At 37.7% G+C, this 20220-nt stretch overlaps 1 protein-coding gene across 4 annotated transcripts in view; it reads right to left on the reverse strand.

The window, feature by feature from the left end:
* Positions 1–2317: 2317 nt before the first annotated feature.
* The window catches only part of lin54 (lin-54 DREAM MuvB core complex component), a 113696-nt gene continuing 95793 nt past the window's right edge, over positions 2318–20220 (reverse strand). For all 4 annotated transcript variants that reach the window (XM_069925452.1, XM_069925449.1, XM_069925450.1 and 1 more), the window contains 2 exons: positions 10527–10729; positions 2318–8285 (listed from right to left, as the gene is read on the reverse strand). In XM_069925452.1, the coding sequence (XP_069781553.1) occupies positions 8084–8285; positions 10527–10729 (405 nt within the window). In that variant the 3' untranslated portion in view covers positions 2318–8083. The remainder of the gene's footprint in view (positions 8286–10526; positions 10730–20220) is intronic.

The raw sequence follows: 20220 nt of genomic DNA on the forward strand, positions 1-20220 counted from the left end.
GAGGTTAATTGGGGGGCATGGAGTCATGGGCCGAAATGGCCTGTTCCCATGCTGTATGTTTAAAGATGAAAAGATTGGCCACCTCTGGAATATAGCATTGTCAAACAGGTGAAGTAGAGAAACTGGGAGAATGCAAGATTGGTAGAATTATGCAGTTCACTTTGCAAGTCATTGACAATGATTTTCTGCAAGATTTCTCTGCAGATCCCATTTCCTTTGCTTTTGAAAATACATTTAGATCAAAATATTAGCTCTATTTCTCCTGAGATGCTGATTGATGTGCAATGCTTCCAGCATTATCATTTTCATAATAGCCAAGATTTTGAAAATACACATTGGGAAGTTAGAATCGAATGCAAAATTTCAACCCTTGCCATATATTTTAAAGGATACAAGAAAAGTGAACCCAACCAGGCTCTTAAACTTCAGTCCAGTGTCCTAATTGCTATGTATTTGGAAGGAGAGAATTATGACTCAAATGTTACTTACTTGCTGGTTATGTGAACAATACACAACATTGTGAGTAGTTTAGCTGCTGTTTCTATAAATTTATAGTGAACCATGGGTAACTTATGTATAATTACTCCATGACCATTTCATGCACATCAACTTTCATACAAGTTTTTTTTAGGTTCTTAGTTCAGAGGAAGTTCAAGTACAGAGAAACCGGCTCTTGAGCTCACAATGTCTGCAACAAACATGATGCCCAAATTAAACTAAAATGATGCTTATTACACATGACATCTTTCCCTCCATATTCATGTCTACTCAGAAGCCTTTCCCATGCATCTAGATGAGCTACCATGAGGGATCTCATCAAATGGCTTTAATGAAGCACATTTATTTTCTAAAAAATAATCTGAACAGACTTGATCCCTAGATTGTTAACAAAATCATAGGCACATATCAAAAGAAGCATTATTTTTGGTACAAGTATCCTTAATTGATTGATGTAAAGCCTGACATCATTCTGTAAATTTGATCCTGCTTACTGTAGCCAATTGTTGCCATCTATTCAAGCCAATAATGTGATTTTCTGCATTGCTAAGCATCCTGAGTCTAGAAATCAGAAGCATTGATCACATAAAAAGGAGGTACTGGCATAACTAATGACTTCAAGGTCTACTTTATTTTAAAAAAATCCTATTCTGGTTCACAAAAGTTATTTGATTGCTTTGTAGAGACATTTTTCTCCTCCTACTAGGTATGCAATCACAAACTAAACTGGAAATATGGTACCACCAGAACAAATCTCAATAGTACTGAGGATTTTCTAATTGGGGCTGATGAAAAAAAAAGAATTAAAATTGCAGTTTATCAAATTTTACATTTTAAAATGGTATTACCCAATGATGTTAACGACAAAGGAGTGAAATGGCAAATTTAACCATTTGTGTAACTGCTCAAAGAAAATCACAACTTACATTCATTATTCCACCAAATTTCAGCAACAATTTTCACTAGTCCCTAACTGAGGCAATGTATATTTTAGTTTTGTTGCAATTGTCTTCGCATTGCTTAGAAAACATTCAAGTTAAAGCTACACACTACTCAGAATGATTTGAGTTTTTTCACACCAAATATCATCACACTGCAGGCAGCAAACATTGGTCAATTATTCATAGCGTATTGCAACCAACAACTTTTGATTTATATCATAAGTCAGTAATAAACCTTTAAGGAATGTGGGATCACCCTTTAAAAGTACACCAGTACCATGAACAATGGCGCTATACATGCAGAATACCAGGTTCTGTTCTCTACTTTTCTGTAAAATGCTTTAGGATTAAGTTATGCAAAAAGATAGCTCTCAAATTGGGTTGGATTCAGAATGAGGTCAAGTTTTAATTTCATGATTATACATACTTCCATTTTAAAGTGCGCAAGTCAAACTTTTTTGGGGGGTTGGAAAATGGCAAGAGGACGATTAAAAAAACTGAAATGTGGGAATTGCAATATCTTGCTGTTGAAGATCTCTCCCAAATACCTATCACACCTGCAGAAAAGTTTCCCTTTGATTGTCTCATGGAGGAGCTAAAATGGGGCATTCTTCTTGCAGTGAGACAAGCAAGGAAGCTGGAATTTGAAACATTCTCAAAATGGGCAGGTCTGTCATCGTCATTAAGAATGGAAAAAAAACATGGGCTGGTAGTTCAATACAAAATTCCTCATTTTCTTTTGTCTGTATATTCTGGTCTTGTCCTATATTCAATCATTCCGGATTGCAGGCCAGAAGCTTAAAGCAACTTTTTATAGTTACATTCCAAATCACAATTAAAGGCACTGTGTTAAAATCATGACATATGAAGAATAAAACAAGTGGCCAATTATATCGTTTATTATAAATTCAGCTATTTACCATATATAAAAGTTGGCATTAGAATACATGACCCAAAAGTATGCTAAAACAAAAGTCACAAGTAAAAATAATAAACAAACATCTTCAGAATTCCATTTGAAATATTCTGGGAAACTGTCATGTAACTCGTTACACATTTTTGTTTGACTTTGCTCTAACCACTGCAAGCATTTTTTCCCAGCTTATTAAGCAAGCCACTAAAGTCCTATGAATAGGAGACAAAGGCTTGCTTAAAAATTATAATTAAATCAAATGATAAAAATGCTCATCTCTTTCTCTGCATGAATCATTTCTTTTTTTTTAAAAAAAGGAAGCTGCTGGAGATCCCTTGAAAGGAATTGATCTGTTTAACATGGTGCAGTTCCCCTTTAAATGTCTCAAGGTTCAAATGATAAAGGCAAATTATAAATACCATGTTCAGGTAAATACAACTGATTTCTCGAGAAAATTAAGTACTGAACTTGATAGACATTGAAAGCAAGATCATGAAACAATTCACCAGTCAGAAACTTTTTTGGACAGCTACAATAATTAAATATACACATCAGTATAGTACAGAATATATAAAGTTAAAATCAAAGATGATTTATAAAAAGGTACAATGTACACTATGAACACAAGCAAAAACAATGAAAAAAATGGGATATCAGCTGATCCCATACCACGTTCTTGCTAATTTAAAATACACACAACCAACACAAATGAAAGCGTAGTCTGTGATTTTTATTTGCCATTACAAGTATGAAATAATTGTTACTTTCCCAGCTGAATGCTTAGAGCAATGCAAGCTTGTACCCTGCTACGAGAGCATGGAGTACTGTATATTGAATGCAAGCAGTGTGGAAGTATTAAAAATTTTGACAGAACTTTATAATAAAATTCTACTTCAGTTCATAAATTATTCTGGACGTTCAACAAACTAAACTTGGCATCACAACCTGAATGGTTTTAAAACTAGGTGATGAGGGATAGCTTCAATTAAACATAGGATCTTGTACTTTGCATAGTCAGGATGTAATCCAATTAAAAATAAAATCATGTGAAAAACCCATATAAATTCAATCTTTAAAATGAAAGATCATACTCAGTAGAATTTCTGGTGTATTTTTGTTGAATGACAACATTGTCTAACTGAATTAATGCAACCTAGATTGTATACCTAAAATGGATGAGAGGGGGGGGTGTGGGGGGGTGGCTTGGGAGGAGGGAGGGGGGAGGGAGAAAAAGTCACTGTAAATGTGTGGAAAAGAAAAAGTGTATATCATGGCTATTGTGATTTATGGTGTGAAAAATAAAAAATTAAAAAAAAAAAAAAAATGAAAAAAAAAAAATTAAAAAAAAAAAAAATGAAAGATCATGACTGACTGCTGTAAAATTCCAGACAAAATTCGGAAGTTTCCATCAAACGCTGTTGCTCCCAATTATTTGAACAGCAACATTTCATACACCTTGTCATATTTTAACCCTCAAAAATCTCAATTTCATAATGATCCAGTAAGGCTAGGATTTCAAGTTGGTTAGGGTCATAAATATGACCACTCATTATAGTCAACACCAATCCTTTTTCTAAAAATGCATTTCCTTAATAAACTAATATGGAACATCTGATATTGTAATTTGAAATATCTGGTTATGCTACAAAGGTAATGCTGACCAGTAAAAGTTTAGGATGGGAAGAGATTTTTAATTTCCTAACTAGTCTTAATGAAAATTAGACAAGATGGAACTGTCAGAAGGATCATATTATGCGAGAAGACCTGCAACTAGCAACATTTGAATAATTTTTCAAGTGAGTTTTACTCTGTATTCCATATTCAGTCCCTTTGCTATTGGTACTCTGAAGCAAGTCTAGGTAGACACTCTTAATAAAACTGCTGAGAAGAGTCACACTGTCAGACATATAAGGCAGAGGGTAAGAAACAAGGTTATATAGTCTGGCATTAAAATCACAGAAACCCAGATGGTACAAGCAGACAGGATCGAACAAGTACATAACACAATTCGAGAAAAGTAGGATGAGAGTTGAAACGGATGGTTTGTGATTTAATGGGGAAACATTCCTTAACAAAACTTCTCAAAACTTGCTTTTTTTTGTTCTCTTTGGTTAAAAACTATGCATGGCATTCCAAGAGAAAATTTAAGGACAAAGGCAGGATAACTCAAGCCTAATTTTATTTTTGGAAAAATGCAAAGTTCTGACTAAATTACAAGTGCACGGTTGAGTCAGCTGCTTGTTACTGTTACCCAATGCACTCAGCCAATTGCCAAGAGGTAGCCAAGAACAGTAGGAAGATGAGTTATTGATTTCACTAGGCTCATCTCAGTTTTTCTCCATAGCAATGCAACTCAGCAGTTGAAATTTGATCAGAGAATCAAGTATCCATGCCTCAAGACTGCAGAGTACAAAACATTAATAACCCCAGTGCATAGCATCCTTCTAACACCACTTTATTAAAATAATCAACCTAGTCTCTACAAGACTATTTCCTTAAATAGTTTCAAATTAACATTTTTGTATGTACATTTAAAAACTGTCATCACCTTGGTTTTATTCTTTAACTTCTTGAAATGAACATCTATCTAGATAAAGGCCATCATTAGTACAAAGATGATCACTGATAAGTGAAGTAACACATTAAAAAGGAGTTAAATGTTTTTTTTTTTTAAAAATGTGTTTTAAATCTGTCTGCTGTCAATTTCACATTGTTGAGTCCAAGGCAATGAGAGAAATCTTCAGGGATAACTGCGTTCTGTCCCAATTATTCCTTCCTATATCTACAAATTAGAATTGTGCAAAAAAAAAGTTTCATAATAACGTATGAAGAATCATATTTACTGGGTTCTCTACAAATAGTGCAAAGAATATGCACAGCTCCTAAATTTTATATGATCATCCTCAAACCTGCAAATGAAATATTCAAATATGAAGAATGGAGTGCACTCAAATTATTCATTTAAGTACCAATCTTCATTGAAAAGCAACAACAACAAAAAAAAGTTTGGGTATTGGAAATCTGACTTCAAACAATATTCCATATAAACTCGGCAGGTCAGGTAGTATGTGGAGAAAGTAACAGTATTAATGTTTTTGGCCTTTTTTATGACCATCCAGATAAAATATAATTGATCTGAAACATCAAGAGTTAAACAAGAATATCCGCAGATGCTGGGGTTAAGTGCAAATCCTAAATGTGCTGGAGAAATTCAGCAGGTCATGTAACATCCAAGAGTAGCTATGGGTATCCAATATTTTGAGACTGGGCTCTTTATCAGGTAATATACGAAGGACTGAAATAATTTATGGATCCTGCACAACCTGCTGAGTTTCTCCAGCAGGCGGGTGTATTGATATGAAACATTAACTCTTATTTCTCCAGAGATGCTACATGACTATCTGGGCATCTCCATTGTATTCTGTGTTTATTATGCATATCCTCTCAATGGCTATCAGATTACAGTATCCCAAAGATTTAAATTGACAACAAAAATCATAACTAAATGTATTATCTGAAGCTTTGCATGCATAACTTCAGTTCTCATTAGAAAATCCATTTATCCAGCTATAGTTAAAAACAAAGGAAAGTGAAGGTAAGATAAATAAAGGACTCTTCTGCTTTTAGATGTTACACAGGAGGCAATTAATCCATTTAAATGTTACAAAACATACTGCACTGCTTTTAATTATGGTGGAAAAAATTATTACATGAAAAAATGGAGAAATACAAATAAATCAGAGGAAAATGCACAAAAAAATTTTAGAAAGACACAAAACCGGCTTCAAATTAATGCCAATGAAACACATAGGAACAGCTACACAAACTTTCACGATCTATTCCCGAGTCATTGTATTTAATATTTAAAAAGACATAATACAGCTGTGGTGACTAAATTAACAGTATACACAAAATTAGTGGAGCACCCGAAGCACTGGCACAGCAGAGAAAGCCTATGCATAGCTCCACTTAAACCTGAAGCAAGTTGTCCATTAAAACACATTTTAGATGCCATTGCTCAAGTCATAATAATTAATCTAAGGCAAGTATGGATTTTAATTAGCATCAAATACCCTGTTCTAACAATCTGTAAAAATACATTTTTTTTTAAAAACAATTTTATCTGTCACCTCTATAACAGACTATTCCTTGTTATCTTGTTATATGAAAATAGCAGTAAGTAACAAGCTTTTGTGAAGTTTATGACACTGAGAACACTGGTTTTATTAAGATGACTGTTTAATTTTGATATTAAACAGGCAACACTTCCAATTGGTCTTTCTATAGCTGTACATCACAAAAGAAATCGTAGCAATACTTTATAAAGCACTATTTGTTTTGAAAGAAATGGAGGTGGAGAAGGAGTATACTGTAATTTCAATGATCCAATTGAAAAAAGGCAATGTCAGTTTGCCATTTTAGAGGTTAAATTAAAACAAGGTGTCTTAATTTTGCATATTGCACTCTGTAAATGGATAGGTTTAGATAAACAGCCACTTTTAGAATTCCTATTCAGATTTGTCAACCCAAACGTTTCAGCACAAAAAGGATGTGCAAAATATGCTTTTACGGGAAGTAATTAATACTTACCTCATAACTTTAATTTGACAATCAGTTCCTTGAAAGACATGAAAGATAAAACAGATTACCACTGTATTTGTTTCTCACTTTTCTGATCTTCATTCATAGTTGAGAGATTGCTTCAAAGCCACAGCCAATGGTGTTGAACTAGACAGGGATGCCTCATTACTCTTATCTGCTTTTTAAGTAGGAAACCAGCTATGTTTTTGCACAAGAGTGGGTCAAGACAAAAATGTCCAAGGAATGCAACTTAAGAGGAAGGAGCAGAAAAGCCCTCACTTAGTTGTGCACCTTTCCGTCTTGTTCATTGGCAGCTTTGAGGTGTGGTTACTCACCAGTACAAGTTTCAAAGGGTCAAGAGAGCTTAATTCCTCGAGATGACTTCCATAAAGCGTACCTTTTTGTGGATCATGAGTGTGATAAAGCACCACTGAAGTCTACCAGTCTATCAGTTACCAGTATATGGCAATGTTCTCTGGACCAAGAGACTCGATCATTAATGGAGTATTCAAAAGGAGTGAGTTTATATACATGTGGTCAAGATAGATCATACATAATGCTCAGCTTTTCTGCCAATTAAAATCTAATTTCCACCCTCAGGTCCCAAGACATTTTTAAAACAGTCCTTCATTCAAAACTTGATCCTTGTAAAGTTTGTTGAATGTCATTTTGGGGAGATTGCTTAACAGCATGTACAGTCTGCGGATATTCCATTGCCAAATCCAAAAACAGTTTGTACCTCAGGCTAAAAGAAAGTTCTTATTCTGGCAGATGGAAGGATAGAATACTCAAAGAAACCATAATATTTTGGGTGATAGAAGATTAAAGAAAGCAGCCTTGCATAGAGGGATGCAAAATATGTAAAATATCACCAAAAGCATCAAAATAGTGCCTCCTCAATAAGTGTTTTGCATATTCACACTGATTTACATCATAAAATCTACTTTGTATCCTAAGCATTTTAATTTTTAAAAAGGCACCAGAGTCAGACAAATGGCAGAAAATCTACCAAGAAATAATCTGACTTTTTGAAAGCCTTTGCTAACCATATAGCTGTAAAACATGGCAAGCACAAAACTGTTAAGCAATTTTGTTTTAAAATGTTAGCAGAATTTTCTCATGATACTTTCTGTTCAGCTCCAGCAGTGGATCAGCAGCGAAGAACACAAGCATCTCCTTTGGCTTTGCCTGCTGAGTTTATAATCTGCATTAAGCAACGACCAAATTCTTCTAGAATCATGTGTTCCGTGACTGCCTTCGTTTGACTATTCTTCTCTCCTTCCTCAGCTTGTGCAAGAAGACATTCACAAGTTGCTTCTGCCACTTCTTTTGTAACAAATGTGAATGGCAACCTGAAAAAAAAATTAAAAATCTGACAAAAGGGAATCATTGATAAATTTTGTATTTTTGAAGAACCTTTTGGAAAATTTCCTTCATTCATTTTGCAATATCCAAGTATAATTTGTTGCAAGTTCAAAAAAATTAAAAAAGAGCCTAAATGCTTAGAAAAAGGGATCAGTGAACATTCACTTGACACATTCAAATTGAAGGATTAGTTATAGGATCATCATTGTAGAGTTGTGTTGCATCTTAGTCTTCTCCTGACATCTCTTCATTGAAGAAGCTAGCTTTCAGCCATTCAATTCACTTCACTTCACTTAACACCAAATGTTGATATGAAAATGCTTTAGCACAAGTCATCATCCTTGCAGTACTCCACTGAAGGCTTCAGAACTAGTTGTGCCTTTAACTAACATTGGTAACTATCCAGTACTGTAATGTGTGAAGTTGCCCAAGTTCACCATTCCACAAAAGGCAAGAAAGAAGCCACGATGGGTGGGGAGTTGGAGAAAGATAGGGGCTGTGTGGGTAGCTTTGTCCTTTACACATGCACACATGTCATACTTTTGAATGTAATCATATTGTACAAAAAAACTAATTAGTTCTAAATTTCCAACTCACTGTTGCATATACTGTAAGGAATTCGTCAATAGTACCAACTCCCTAGACTGCTGAGTTGAAGTGAATTAATACCACCCTTTGTCACAAGTTCACTGGATCACTTGATCTCAATTGGCTAATGAGCATCCTGCTGATCTGAGCTTTTCAGCTCCAACTGCCTGAGTTACCTGACTCCAATTGCTTGGTGCAGCCTTCAAACAAAATTCCTATTGAAGTCCACTATAATATTATGGGAGCTCGTTAATATGTTCATGCCATACAAATGAAGTCATGTGACGGCACACATCTATGTAAGCGAACCGGTCCCGTTTGTACTGCCACACTGGTGGAACAGCTGCAGAAGATGGCGTCGTCGGGGCTTGCTCATTGCTTCGTGGCTTGGGCCACAGCTTGCTGATGTCACCACTGTGCAGGGAACTCCTGTTGGACTTAAAGGGGTGCGCGTGAAATTCAAATAAACAGTTTTACTGGAAACCTCACCAAGTTCAGTGGTGTGTTTTCTGTGCTGTAGCAGTCGCTACAGTTCCATAATATTGCTGCTGCGAGATTGATAGCAAGAAAGATGATTAAATAAGATCAATGCACCAGTTTGGTGGGCAAAATAATGCTGTAGAATTCAATATCAATCAGTCTAATATTATGGACTTGGAGAGAGAATGTGTAATGTCGGATCCTTGATGGGTGGAGTAACATTGAGACCTTATAAGCATGCCCATGATTCATCAGGGGAGCAGAAGATGTAGGTGCAATGAGATGGGATAAGGTGAGAGGAGACAGACAACCACTGTGCTATGGTAGTTTGGGAATGGAACTTCACACTTTGTATAACACTATCAAACATTTTAGATACAGAATAAAGTTTGCCCTCAGTACTTTTAGAAAATAACTACAGAAGCCTTTTCTTTTTAAATTCTCGTTTCTTGATACACATGCCAATGTCATGGCTTTGCGTTACAGAAAATTACGATAGGGACTGTTTTCTATGAATGTAACCACCCACCGCCTGTAAAATGGGGATTTGCGTGCATTGGTGATTTGGGAAATAAAGGCTGTTTAATTTAAAAGTTGAGATTTTGGGGAAATCCACAATTTTCTGTGGTGAGGTGGGAGAGCAAAGGTTGGGCCTCTTGAACATGCTGCTTGCATGTGTGGTAGAGTCAGAAATCATCACCTATTATAAAGGTGCTGGAAGTACTTGAATAAGCAGTGATGTATAGAGCAAAGAACTGGGAGTTGGGATGTGAGATTATTCCAAGTAACATTTCCTTTTAGCTGGTATATGCACAAGAGGCCAAAAAGATGCAAGCAATGTGATTTTCCATATTCTCTCCACACACACACAACACTCTGTCCAGACACACACACATGAACTCTGTCTACACACACTCTGCACCAAGCAGTGATTTTCCACATTCTCTCCAAACACGGTACACTTGGCCCCACACAGACACACACAGAGTACACTTTCCAGACACACGTGGCCACTGTCTACACACATGGTGCACTCTGCGTTCACACACACACTGGATTCTGTCCACAAACACTCACACAGGGTGTACCCTGTCCCCACACACATACAGTGCAAATCCTGTCTCCACATGCACACTATTTGAATTTATTGATCCACCTACTTTCCTCCACCACTTGTAATAGATGGTGTTGTTCTAGTGAGTAAATCGGAGATCTGTGATGAAAGCTTGGTTTTCGCAGCAGTCTGTTGCTGTACACGAACTTCTGCAGCATCTGCCAAATGCATTAGTGTCTTTCGCTCGGGGCTCTCCTCAAAATTTTTACAGCCAATACATTTGCATATTGATGAACACATGATCTTTGCCTGACAAGCAAAAAAATCCAAGGAAAACATTAGCAATCAATTATTTCAACCAATATTCATCATCATCTCCAAAACAAAGGGCATTCCAATAAAGATTATTGGAGAACAGAAAGTCAAAATATTCTCACATTAACAGTCAGCTAACATCTGACACAAACTTTGAGATAACGTCAAAGAACAGAGCAAATGTGCCACCTGAAAAATTTCTGATATGGTTCTCCCAGTGTAATTTAGTGTTGATTGCTCTCTTTCAACTTTAAACAAAATCATACATTTTAGCTTATATATTTTACAATAAAAGAACACCATTGACTTTTTAATTCCTCCCACCGCGTACCTCAGCACTAACTTTGCAATATAAATGTGTACACAAAATACAATAAACTCCTTCACCAACATTTATTCTGAAAGTGGAAATCTTTTAAATTCTTGCATGTAAACCACATAATACATACAAAAAGCCGCACAAGCGCAAAATGTAGTCAAATGATAGTCCTGACATTAGTCTCAGTCATGAATGAGGAGGGATCTTGGACAGACACTTTTGAGAAGAATCATTGGCAGTAGGGGACCGAGACCCTGGCATACTCCTGGCATACCCCTGGCGTACTCCTCAACATTTTTCTTTTGATTCAAAAGAAAGAGGCTATTAAATTTAATGAAAAAAGAAAAAATTGATATAATATTTGTGCAGGAAACACATCTAACTGAAGTGGAACATAACAAATTGAAGAGAGACTGGGTAGGACACGTAGTGGCAGCATCATATAATTCAAAATCCAGACGTGTAGTTAGATTAAATTTAATAAAAATGTACCAATCAAAAGAGAGGAGGAACTAATAGATCCAGCAGGGAGGTATGTAATGATAAAGTGTCAGATATATTCAGAATTTTGGAATTTGCTCAATGTATAACCACTTAATGAAGAGGATCAAAAGTTTATACAGGATATTTTTTTGAAGATTGTAGATACACAAGGAAATATATTGATAGGAGGCGATTTTAACCTTAATTTGGATACAATGTTGGATAAAACTGGACAAAAGACAAGTAAAAAGAATAATTGGACAAATTTATGGTTAAATCAATGCAGGAAATGAAACTTATGGATATATGGAGGAGGCAGCACCCAAGAGAGAAGGAATACTCATTATTCAAGTAGGCATAAAACACGCTCAAGGATTGATGTGTTTTTGTTGTTGGCCCATATTCAAGGGAGAGTTAGAAAAACTGAAAAGAAAGTTAGATTTCTATCTGATCATTCACCCCTGTTATTAGCAATAGAACTGGAGGACATTCCACCAAGAACATATAGATGGAGGTTAAACTCCATGTTACTTAAAAGGCAGAAGTTTAGAGTTTATTGAACGCCAAATTAAAACATATTTTGAAATAAATACGGAATCAGTGAAAAAGAAATTTATATTATGGGACGCAATGAAAGCCTTCATTAGAGGGCAGATAATAAGTTATGTAACTAAGATGAAAAAGGACTACAATTGGGAAATAGAGCGGTTGGAAAGGGAGATAGTAAGTACAGAAAAGCAACAAGGGATGATATAACAAAAAGGAGAAAATTGGCAGACAACAAAATAAAATACGAAACATTACAAACGTACAAGGTGAAGAAGAACATAATGAAAATAAAGCAAAAGTATTACAAACTAGGAGAAAAAACACAAAATATTAGCCTGGCAACTTAAAACAGAACAAGCTAAAAGAACTGTATTGGCATCAAGGAAAAAGGACAAACAAATTACATATAATCCAATAGAGATTAATGAAAACTTTAAGGAATTTTATGAACAATTTTATGAAAGTTATAAAATAGAAGAGTTTTTAGCTAGAATTGAAGAACTGCCAAAATTGCAAGAAGAGGAACAAAACAAACTGATAAAACCATTTGAAATAGAGGAAGTACAGGATACGGGGAAGGATCCACTAACACCAGCATCATATAGACCAATATCTCTACTTATTTCAGATTATAAGATAATATTGAAATTATTAGCAAACAGATTGGCCAATTGTGTACCAAAAATAGTAAAACAAGATCAGACTGGATTTATTACGAAAAGATGAACAGCGGATAATGTCTGTAAACTTATTAATCTAATTCATGCAGTTCAAGGAAATAACAAGCCAACAGTGGCTTTTGCTTTAGATGCAGAAAAAGCCTTTGACAGAGTAGAATGGAATTATTTATTCAAAGTATTACAGAGGTTTAATCTACCAGAAAAATATATTAATTGGATTAAAGCATTATATAATTGACCATTGGCGAAGGTAACAGTAAATGGATATGTATCAAACCAATTCAAATTAAGTAGGTCAACTAGGGAGGGATGTCCATTATCCCCCCTCACTGTTCGTTTTAGCAATAGAACCATTGGCAGAACTGGTAAGAACAGAAAATAAAATAAAAGGGATAAAAATAAAGGAGAAGGAGTATAAAATCAGTTCATTTGCAGATGACATCATTAACAGAACCAAAAATATCAATAAAAGATTTAGATAAGAAATTGATGGAGAAATATCAGGGTACAAGATCAACACAAATAAAAGTGAAATGATGCCAATGAGTAATACGGATTATACAGAATTTTAAAAAGAATCACCATTTAAATGGCAAACACAAGCAGTCCGATACCTAGGTATTAGGTTAGATAATAATCTAGACCATCTATACAATTGAAATTATCAGCCATTAATGAAGAAATTACAAGATGACTTAGAACATTGGAAAGAATTACCACTAACATTGATAGGGAGGGTAAATTGCATTAAAATTAATGTCTTCCCAAGGATACAACACTTATTTCAATCATTACCAATTCCCTTAAGAGAAATTCTTTAATGAACTAAAGAGAATAATAAGGAAATTCTTATGGAAAGGGGGGAAACCGAGGATAGCGCTAGATAAATTAACAGAATAGTACAAACAAGAGGGCTTACAGCTACCAAACTTTAAGAATTATTATAGAGCAGCACAATTAAGATACCTATCAGACTTCTATCAAACAAGGAAAACACCAGACTGGACCATTAGAGCTAGATAAAATAGGGAGAAGGTACCTAGTATATAAGTGGGATGAAAAGCTGGTGCAACATGGGAATTCACCAGTACTGCACCATCTGCTCAACATTTGGAAGAAGATTCATATAGATAGGAAAAAACAAATTATCAACTACCAAAATTAATATTGATGCAAAATCAACTAATCCCCCTTCACAATAGATTACCTTTCCTTTAGAGAATGGGAGTGAAAAGGGATCAAAAGAATAGAAAATTGTTTTCAGGAAATAAATTATTATCTTTTGAACAAATGAAGTGCAAATATGGTATAACTCACGGTACAATGTTTGCATACCACCAACTTAAAGGATAAATTGAGTAACAGATTGAGATTACCAGAAGGAAGCAGCTTTGAAATTTATATCTTCCATTTTCAACTAAGGCGGCATGGTTAGAATAGAAGTTATTGCAACGCTGTTACAGAGTCAGTGACCTGGATTAGAATCCCTCACTATAAGGAGTTTGTACGTTCTCCCCGTGTCTGAGTGGGTTTCCTCTGGGTGCTCCAGATTCCTGCCACTGCTTAAAACATAATGGGCTTTGTAGGTCAATTTGCCTCAAAAGTCGTATAGGGCCATTCCCTTTTCTTAATGGGGATTTGGTGGTAAGCTGCTTTGAGGTCGATAGTGGAGTATGTCACATTTGTGGCCCGAAATGTGAAGTTAATAAAACATTAAACACAAGTTTATCAGGTAAACTTCTTAGTGTCTTTTTATTTTCCCGTTTTCCTTTGTTTTCTGCTTGTGTTCTTATCTCTCTCTCATACCACGTGACTTCCGGTACATCTCATACATATTCATTATCATGACATCCCTCCTTTAATCAGAAATAAACTTTACCTTCACTTATCAATATCCCTCGGAAACATACAAACATCGTAACTAATGGTAATACTATAACTCAACTACATAAAATTTACTTCCTACAGCACTCATACACGCACTTTATGATACAAGATTAAAATACCGTCCCAAAGTTCTTATTAAAACTATGGCACAAAGTCTTCGTATCGTTTGGGCACTTTCCGGTTTCGTTTCGGCCTGCCTGCGATATTGTCGCCGCTTCTCGGTTGTTCACTCTCAGCGTCGGACATACTGCTCGCCACGGCTTCAGGTGTTTATAGCGCTCTAGTCACTCCATCAGGAGTGCTGGTAACTGCCTCTGGAACATCATCAGGTCTCTCAGTTTCAGCATCTTGTATTGGCCTTTCAACCTCTTCGCTCGATGTATCTCTAGACTGGTACCTTTTTACACTTGATACAATTCTCTTATACAGGACTCCAGTCGGAGACTTGACTGTCACCATACTGCCACTTCTGGATACAACAGTATAGGGTTGATGGTAATAAGGTGTGTCTAGCTTACCACCAGTTTCATGCCTCACTAGAACATTATCTCCTGGCATGATGTCTGAATACTTGGCTCAACGTTTCGAATCTGTGTACAGCTTTGCTGCACCTTTCTTTTCAGCATCGTGGTCCCTCATCTCCTGGTCGTCTCGGATTTCCTTTATTTCTGGCATTTTTGTGCGGATTTTTCTCCCAAAAAATGCTTCTGCAGGACTTTTTCCAGTGGTTGCACGAGGCGTTGCTCGATAGACAGCCACATAAGATAGCAATGCTTCTCGCCAATTTTGTCCTTCTGCGTGTGCAATCCTCAACGGTTTTTCAATGGACTGATTTTGTCTCTCTACTTCTCCATTGGCTTGCGGCCATTTCGGAGTTACTTTATGATGGTGGATACCTGCGGTCCTCATGTATTCCGTAAATGTCTCTGAAATGAATTGTGGACCATTGTCAGAGTATAATGTAACAGGTAATCCATATCTTGCAAATATCTCTGCTAACGCTTGTATTGTTTTTTCAGTGGTTGTGGACTTCAACACCATGTACTCATAGTATCTGCTGTAGTAATCTATCACTACCATAATTGATTCACCCGTCGGTAAAGGTCCAAGAAAATCAACAGCTACGTCGATCCATGGTCCTGTCGGAAATTGCGTACAACAGATCGATTCTGGCGGATTACTCCTACTTGTGATTTGACATCCGTGACAAGTTTTAACAAATTTCTCTGCGTCTTTATCACAACCTGGCCTCCAAACCTTGGTCCTGAGGTTTTGCTTGGTACTAACAATGCCTAGGTGTCCTTCATGCACTAAGGATACGATCTTCGGTCTCAATCTTTGCGGTATCACCAATCTGCAACCTCTTAATACACACTGTCCGACGTATCAAAGTTCGTCTCTAATGGGAATGTAAGCCTTGTGAGTACACTTGTCCCATTGTCCACTCTGTATGCATTCTCTTACTTTCATGAGTTCTGGATCATGTTCAGATTCTCTCTCGACCTCCTTCGTAGTCACAGCTTTCGGTGTCGCCTGAATAGCTACGAAGCGTACAAAGCTCTCTGTTTCTGTTCCCAATTCTGACTTGGATTGTGGACCACCATCCTTCACCAATCTGGACAGCGGATCTGCAGTGTTTGCTTTCCCTGCAATGTGGATTACTTTATATTTGTAGGGTTGTAGTCTGAGTACCCATCTCTCTATTCTGGCACATGGTTTGGATCTAGGTGCATAGATCACCTCTAATGGCTTATGATCTGTGATGAGTTCAAATTCAATGCCGTATAAATATGCATGGAACCTCTCACAGGCCCGTACAAGTCCGAGTGCTTCTTTCTCTGTCTGAGAGTATCTTCTTTCCACATCTGATAACGATTTGCTGGCATAGGCAATGATTCTTGGTCCTCCATCATGCATCTGGACCAACACGGCTCCTAAACCAACTGGGCTGGCATCCGCTATGACTTTGGTTGATGCCGCCGGATCATAATATCCAAGAGTTTTTGCATCTGTCATGCTTTGCTTCAGCGCTGTGAATGCTTTCTTCTGCTCAGATCCAAAATGAAATGGTACACCTTTCCTGGTTAGTTTCCTTAGTGGTTCTGCCACTGTAGCGAAATTAGGAATGAACTTTGCACAAAAATTAACCAATCCTAGGAAACTCCTCACCTCTGTTGCGTTCTGAGGTGCACGTGCCTCTGCAATAGCTTTCACCTTGGCCTCTGCAGGGTTTAGTCCTTCCCGTGTAAGTCTGTGTCCTATGAAGTCCATTTCTGACACACCGAACTGGCACTTGTTTCCATTCACGGTAAGGCCTGCCTCCTGTAGTCTAGATAGTACATGCCTCAACCGTTTGTCATGCTCTTCCTTCATTGGTGCATGGACTATGATGTCGTCAGAAATGTTGGCAACTCCAGGAATGCCTTGAATCACTCGATGGATTTCATACTGGTAGATCTCCGAAGCTGCATTAATTCCAAATGATAGTCTCTTGTAACGATACAATCCACAGTGAGTCACAAATGTAGTTACATCTCGGGAACCTGGATCCAGCTCTAATTGATGATAGCCCCATTTCAGATCAATTTTTGAGAATACCTTGCTGGTAGTTAGTTCTTGAAGTATTTCCTCCACTGTTGGTATAGGGTGTCGTTCTCATGTCAACACATAGTCTTATGTCACCCTTTGGTTTGGGCACAATCACTACGGGACTGACCCATTGTGTCGAATGTTCCACCGGTTCTATAATGTCTTGTTCGATCAATTCTTTAATTTTGGCTTCGACTTTCCCACGAAGTCCAAACGGAGTTCGGCGCATTGGTTGTGCTTTGGGTTTGACCGTTTCATCTACCTATAGCTTCAATTGTCGACCTTTCATCTTTCCTACTCCTTGGAAGACTGCGGGGAATTCTTGCTTCATATCCTCGTATGACTGAATTGAATTGACACAAGCTCCAATATGAAGTATTGCCAGGTCTTGCGCTGTGCTTCTACTCAACAATGGTTCTCCCCTCTCTTCTATGACCATAAACTCTGCTTCGGTGTACTTATCTCCAGCTTCAACAGTTACAGTAAAACATCCAATGGTCTGCAATGGCTTGGTTACTGTGTATGGATACAGTTTCTTGGAACACTTCTTTGAGGTACAGATGATCTTTTTCCTTTTCAACTTCTCCCATAAATGTCGATCAATCACATTACTGTCACTGCCTGAGTCTACAATGACCTGAACTGTCACTCCGCCAATGATCACTGGGACCTTCTCATGACGTACTTCATTCAACGTAAATTGGTAACAACTCTGTTCCTCCTGGGTATCATCATCGTCACCATCTATCTGGCGAATGGTATCTTTCTTTCCAGGATACTTTCCTTTCCCCCAGGTTTTGCCTTTGGAAGTTGTACTCTTCCTCTTCTGGTCTGCATTGGACTTGCTTTTGCACTTCTTTGCAAAGTGGTCCTTACCTCCACACTTTCTGCAAACTTTGCCTTTGGCCGGGCAATATGGGTCTTTTCCAAAGTGACCTCGGTTTCCACATCTATAACACTCCACGTCCTGTGTCGGCGTATATCTTGGCTGATTATGGCGATGTGAGAGCCTCTTAATTTGCTGGCTTGAGTTGTCTTTCAGGATCATGGTATGAAATTGCCCTTCAACAGCCTCTAATGCAGCAGCAATGGTTAAAGCATCGGTGAGTTCCAACTCACTCCCTCTTTCCAGTAGACGTCTTCTGAGTTTATCTGATCTGCAGTGCTGTACGACTTGATCCAATAATTGGTTGTCCAAATCAGCTGGCATGTAATTGCATCCAACAGCTAGCTGGCGTAGTCTCGTCACGTACTGAGCAATTGTCTGGCCATCTTCTTGTCTCGTTCTCCTAAACAAATGGCGTTGAAATGTAGCATTCGGTGTCACTACATAGTGTGCGTTTAATTCATCTACCGCTTTTCGGTACTCATCCTTCCTTCCAGTATTTAAAAGTGTCTTAAATGTTTCCCGAACTGAGGGTCCTGCAGTGAAAAGAAGTAACGCCCTTCACTGCGCTTTTTGTTCAACTGTACTGGTATCTAGAAATAGGCCACGACTGTCGGCGTAGGATTCAAATTCTTCCAGCCATTCCTTCCACTTCACACTTACAGTGCTTGCATCACCAGTCGGGTCAAAATTAGCAATTCCACTATGCATTAGAAAGTCACCGTCTGCACCAGCCATGAGGAAATATTCCAGCCCCAAAAGTACTGAGCAAAGAGAAAATTCTTATCACCTTGAAGTTGTCTGTAATCCTCTGTAATCTTGTTTAGTCTTTAATTTTCTTCAAGCTTCTTTCTTCCTCGTCGCCAATGTCACATTTGTGGCCCGAAATGTGAAGTTAATGAAACATTAAACACAAGTTTATCAGGTAAACTTCTTAGTGTCTTTTTATTTTCCCGTTTTCCTTTGCTCTCCTGCTTGTGTTCTTATCTCTCTCTCTCATACCACGTGACTTCCGGTACATCTCATACATATTCATTATCATGACAGCGCAATACAAAGTGTACTCTATCTGAGTAATCATTTCATTGATGGGTGGCATGGGGTAGGCATCCAAGTTAGTGTAATAGTTGATTGTCTGGCTGTAGTCAATAGCCAATCGTCTCTTAGTGTGATTTTTCATGACTACCACTTAGGCCAGCCATGGACTCTTACTCGGTTCAATTACTCCCTCTTTAAGCAGTCTCTGGGTCTCCGCTTTGATAAACTCACAATCCTCTTTACTGTAAGAACGGCTCTTAGTGGCAATTGGCTGACACTCAGGGGATAAATCACTGATAAAAGGAAGGAGCTTTGATCTTTAATACGGACAGACCGCAGTAACTAGTGCGGGTGATGTTAAGTGTGGGTAGTGGCCCACCGAAATTTAACACTACACTGTTCATCTGAGATTGAATATCTAACCCCAGTAGCACAGGGGCGCAGAGCTCCGGCATAATAAAGAGCCACACATCAGCAAGGCAATGTCCTTGCAAATTTAAAGTAACTTTACACTTGTCCCATACAGTTTTTGTAAGTTCACTACAAGCCATCAATCTTTCGGTTCGCTGGATATCTCCGCAAATTTAAGGCTCTGGCAACTTTCTCGTGGATGTAGCTGTCAGTACTCCCCGAGTCTATTAGACAATCAAGAGTCTCACCATTCACCTCCCCCTTCATAGTCGACTGTTCCAGTCTGTAACATCCCCCAAGCTTTACAGTCAATTGAGCTATCACAGGGGATCTCACCTCACCATCACTTGAAATCGATTCAGCCTGCTTGTCTGAAGATTCCCCCTTTTCACAGTTGTCTTCCATTCCTGTAGCTCCAGGATGAATTTTCTTGGTGTTTCTCTTCTCTTTATCAGTGGGAGTACTTTTCGCCTTACACACTTTAGCGAAGTGGCCGAGTTTCCCACAATAGCTGCAGGTAGCAAATCGAGCCGGGCACTTCTGTCTGGGGTGCCCCCTCTTATCATAGAAGTAACATTTTTCAGGAGTTCACCTTTTTCTTTCCTTCATGGATCCAGCACTCCTGGATGTTTCCTTTTCGGTT

Source organism: Narcine bancroftii, chromosome 3 (assembly GCF_036971445.1).
Source record: "Narcine bancroftii isolate sNarBan1 chromosome 3, sNarBan1.hap1, whole genome shotgun sequence".
Classification (NCBI taxonomy): domain Eukaryota; kingdom Metazoa; phylum Chordata; class Chondrichthyes; order Torpediniformes; family Narcinidae; genus Narcine; species Narcine bancroftii.